Here is a 4,996-nt window from a genome sequence, read left to right on the forward strand (position 1 = left end):
TTAGATTAATTGGTGTGTTTGGCAAAAAACACGTCTAAAATACTATGTCACGTATGTGTTACACGAAAACAGAAAATCACGGTATCGAATCCCTTTAAGAGGATGTCACACCCGTATGTGTTGATCAGTCTTATAAATGTACAACATAGCAAAAACTGTTTTGCGTGGGACAACTTTTCTCGCACCATATTTGTTGTAGAACTACTAAATTTTTACAACACGTAAAGAAGAAATTTATCTTTTTTTTTAATAGCACTATCCAATCATTTTCTATAATCAAATGAAAAAAACAAAAAAAACCAAATAACTTTTATTGTATTAATGTTATCTAAAATATGGGCACGCTGTTGCATAGATAATTTTTCATCCTATAAGTTCAGAAATTTTGGAGTCACTACTTCAAACACAAAAAGATTAAAGTTGTTCCATGCAAAACAGTTTTTGCTATTTTGTACATTTGTAAGACGGATACAACACATGTAGGTGTGACATCCTCTTAAGTTAAATAAAAACCTACAATAAAAACTAAAAGTATTTAACAAGTATTTGAGTAATAGGTACTTATATCTTAAACAGTTGAAAAAAATGTATTTAATTATTTAGGTACTCAAATATTTTTTTAAATTATTCTTTACAACACTGCCTCTATGTTGTATTCTCTAAGCAGGATTCTTCTGGTTAATAACTTTTCATTTTAATAACCATGGGTCGAACCCAAGAGTCGTTTCAAACCTTATTGAAAAACGTGAATAAAAATTGAAACAGTACGTCCTCATGAATATGATTATACAAAGCAGCGATAATTCCACGAAGGACTAAATATTATTTAACCTACATTTTTATACATCTTATATAGTTATATATTATTATGTTCAATAAAATAGATAATATAGTATACGACACTATAAAAATCGTGGCGACAACGCTTTACTAGGATTTAACGAATCTTATTGGTTCGAAAATTATTTTTATCAAATACAATCAATAAATAATAAATTCTAAATAATGATCGTATAAAAAAACACCAAAAACACTATTCTATTGCACGAAGAACCTAAATAATGTGTAATCGAATAACATTGACAACATAATAGATATATATGAAAATAATATTATATAAAATATTCATCTTAACGAAAATATTTATTTTTTATTTTTTTGCTCTTTGTTAAATATAATAAGGATTTTGATTTGGTTGGTTCTGTTTTTGAACTGATCTATGAGTTATGACTAACTATTAAAGGAAAAGTGACGAATGTGGAATATAATTTTGATTTTGATCTCCAGTGAAAACAATTTTTTTGTTATTTAAAAACCTTTAATATCATATTAATTTAAAATTATTATAGAATACATTTCTTCTAGTCGTTAGAACTTAGAACACTTCAAGGTGTCGATTTTAATATAATTATGATAATCTAAAAAATTAAATTTTATCATTTAAAAATAATGTATTGGTAATATAGAATTGGATATTAATGGGAATGAATTAAAATATTTGATGCCCTAATGTTTACCATTTTAACATATATTTTTATTATAAATCAATATCAGAAGAATACAGTTCAGTCTAATAATAAAAAATAAAAATGAAGAAAAATAGAAGTATAGATATATATAATTTTTATATGAGAAATACTATTCCATATTGAATGCAAACAAGTACCTACCCATTTCATATGTTCATCGTTAAGAATTTAACACAAAAATATAATCACCTACACTTTCATACGATGTTCAGATGTATTAAAGAGTTAAGGATTTATAATTTAAAATAAATAACAATATATTATTATGTAAATTATAAAGTTTCCATTGTTAGGAAAAACGAAAAATATGTTTTGCTCCATTTGATAACAGTGCTGTGATATCAACACCTATCATAGGTTTGATGAAACCAATAACTTAAGGTCAAGTTTCAATAAAATATGACAGACAGCGCCTAGTAATTCATGAAATAATTGACTAGGTATCTCTAGTTATTGGATGCATATTCCACATTCGTCACTTTTTCTCTTAGTCCAGTCAAATTAGCAAAAAGTTCGGAACTAATTCACCGAAAGCTAAATTAGCTGAATGTTGAGCTGATATAGGTGCCTAAATTATTGAATTATGAATTAAATATTAGTCAAAAATTATAAAAGCAGTACAAAAAATTATATGTATGTTATAAAATTAAATCCTAAATATTGATCGTAATGTTGGTTAGTAGATCCTGAAACAAAAATTTACCATCAATATTCTTTCCAGAATCACCTTCCATTTTTTCATGCAATTAATATAGAAGAAATTGACATTCATTTTCAGCTTCCAAAAATTACATAAGTTGGACAACGCGTTGTCAAATATTCATCTTGTGGTCTCCCCCTTTTCTTATTTCTAATAATTTTTGTTTGCAAAATTTTCGTTCACACCCTTTATTATGATATTTTGTTTTTTGACTCTTCAGATACCAAACACATTCAACTGTTTAAGCACCTCTTTACCCCATTTATCATTTCTCTTGTTCTCCATGTCAATAATTTCCTGTTTAAAGTGAAGGGTAGATAGGTACTCACATTGTATTATAAAGTATATCGACGCTCCTTACTCAATTTCTTTTCTAATTATTTTAAACATTCGTTGTCGTAGAATAAACAGTTTTCTTTAAATGTATTTATATAATTTGAACGTACCTTAACGTAGCTTATCTTTGACAGGTGAATTATGACTCGTACCTATTTGTTCATTAATATATTTTTTATGGTCTCGTATACGTCTTTTGGCAATCTTTATGAAGAAGTACACTTTATAAATTCACTAATGACTTCTATTTACTATCGAATCGCACTTTACTAGATTTTATAATATTTGGTATGCCCTCAGCATTTATAGAAACACATTCACTTTCTACACTTGTACGTTATCACATAATATAAAACATAAGTTGGCCAATTTTATAAAAATTTACTAACTCGAAATCATTGGCTTAAAAACAATATACGCCTAAGATTATATGGACGTTATATAGCAAGGATGGCGAACCAATGTAACGCGTGTCACGGAGTGACACGCAAATTTTAAATATAATTCATAATTTTTACTTCACTTTCCAAAAAAATAATTGATAATTTGAAACTATCTTTAATTTCTTGTTGGAATATATCGTAAGATATTGTAATCTGCACTTTCCATTTCCTAAGCTCGTAAACGTTTATATTAGATTATCAATAAATTCGTTTTTCGCGCTTACGTACAAACGTAGGTACAAACAGAACAATCAACAGATAACAGATAGTTTTGGATACCTTACATGACGACTAAAAAAAAAAAAAGGTCTGCAAAGTTTCTGACACTCGAGGCAAATAAAATAAAACCAAACATTTTGATTTGACACGCAGTTATCAAAAGGTTCGCCATCCCTGTTATATAGTCTCTAATGTGACAGTAACGGTCACTAAACTACAGTGTACATTATAACTATTGATTATACACCGGTCAACTGCAAATGGCGATCCGGTGTCCCAAAATAAAGTTTGATAAGTGGGTGTACGGAATGCGTAAACAAATTGCGTCAGTTTTATCTAAACGATTACACGATTTGCGTCCGTACTTTAAAGTAGATAATACTTTTAGTTTAATACCCATTCACTTCTTACACTGAGATAGTATAATATACACGTTATATAATCGTACTACACTATTCATACGGTATAATATTTATCGACTATCTTACATAATATATAACTTAACTTATGATGGCTACGCACAAAGGGTAGGTGTCAGGACTTTTAGTATGTTTATTAGTGAGGTATAATCTATTTGTGTAGCTACTAAAATTCAACTTTCGGGGAATTAGGTCTGGAATTTTCCATTTTTTTCTAATTTTACAGGACTATCTAGTAGGTATTTGTTCGGTTCAAAAACTGAACAGCTCATAACATAACAAATAATTGGCAATTTTATTTCATAATTTTTTATGTTGAATTTACACTTTATAGTTACGATCCAACATTGACATATGGAAAAGCCAAAGACGATCCAAAACCAACTGAACCACCATATTTTGTAAAGTTTGATAGAAAATGTCTTTCCTTCATTGGATACACCAAAGACACTGTAGATAACTCACCACTAGTGACGTTTCGAGTGCGCAAAGTTAAAATTACATACTTCTTGGTTGATGACACTATTGCCATCGTGGAATCCGTTGTTAAGGTTAATTTTTTTCTTTACTACAATTCCTAAAATATTTAATCCTCAAATTCTATATTCTAGTTACGAATAGCTAACAAAATTATATGTTTTAACGTACTGTATAGCCGCTAAACACTGTGTAAACTTATTATATTATTTATATATAATATTAACTAATATGAATTATTCGTTGTTAGACTTAAATTAAATTTTTCCTTTAAAATAGCCACCACAATTATTAGTTGTTAATGCTGATTTTGAAATGATCTTATCTACCCACATTTCAGCATATTTATTGACTTTTCTCCTAAAGTGCAATACAACTTCAAAAATATTTAAAATTCTTGAATTATAGGTATTTCAGAAATAATAGCATCGTACAATATGATTTCCATTTCTCAATATATAGGAATATACATTTACTGTCTATATTTAAAAATATGCACATTCTCTGTAATTAAACAGTAATTTTTAATATTTAACTATCAAGGTTAACACGGACAATATGAAGTGATAAAAAATACTTGTTCAAGTGAACTTTAATAATTTAATAGTGTATTATGTATTTACTATTTATGTACACTCATGATATATTATACTAAAATATTATTTTTACAATTTCTTGATATTTTCGGATATTTTAATTAATAATTTATCTAAAAAATGTATATGATGTTAAAATCATAATAAAAACTTATTGTTAAACACAAGTTTAATATTATAATTGGCTCTAGTTAGTTTGGAGTTAAGTGTCTATATGCTACTACCTAATCCAATATGGTTGATGGGTTAAAATGGATTTATAAATAAAAGGGGTAAG

The 4,996-nt window shown here is 27.5% G+C and overlaps 1 protein-coding gene across 1 annotated transcript in view; it reads left to right on the plus strand.

The window, feature by feature from the left end:
• LOC100574747 (EF-hand domain-containing protein 1-like) overlaps positions 1-4,435 on the plus strand; it is a 5,727-nt gene extending 1,292 nt beyond the window's left edge. Inside the window, exon 3 of the mRNA XM_003240094.4 lies at positions 3,981-4,435. Coding sequence (XP_003240142.1) covers positions 3,981-4,227 — 247 coding nt within the window. The 3' untranslated portion in view covers positions 4,228-4,435. The remainder of the gene's footprint in view (positions 1-3,980) is intronic.
• The last annotated feature ends 561 nt before the right edge of the window (positions 4,436-4,996 follow it).

Source organism: Acyrthosiphon pisum, chromosome X (assembly GCF_005508785.2).
Source record: "Acyrthosiphon pisum isolate AL4f chromosome X, pea_aphid_22Mar2018_4r6ur, whole genome shotgun sequence".
In the NCBI taxonomy this organism is placed as follows: domain Eukaryota; kingdom Metazoa; phylum Arthropoda; class Insecta; order Hemiptera; family Aphididae; genus Acyrthosiphon; species Acyrthosiphon pisum.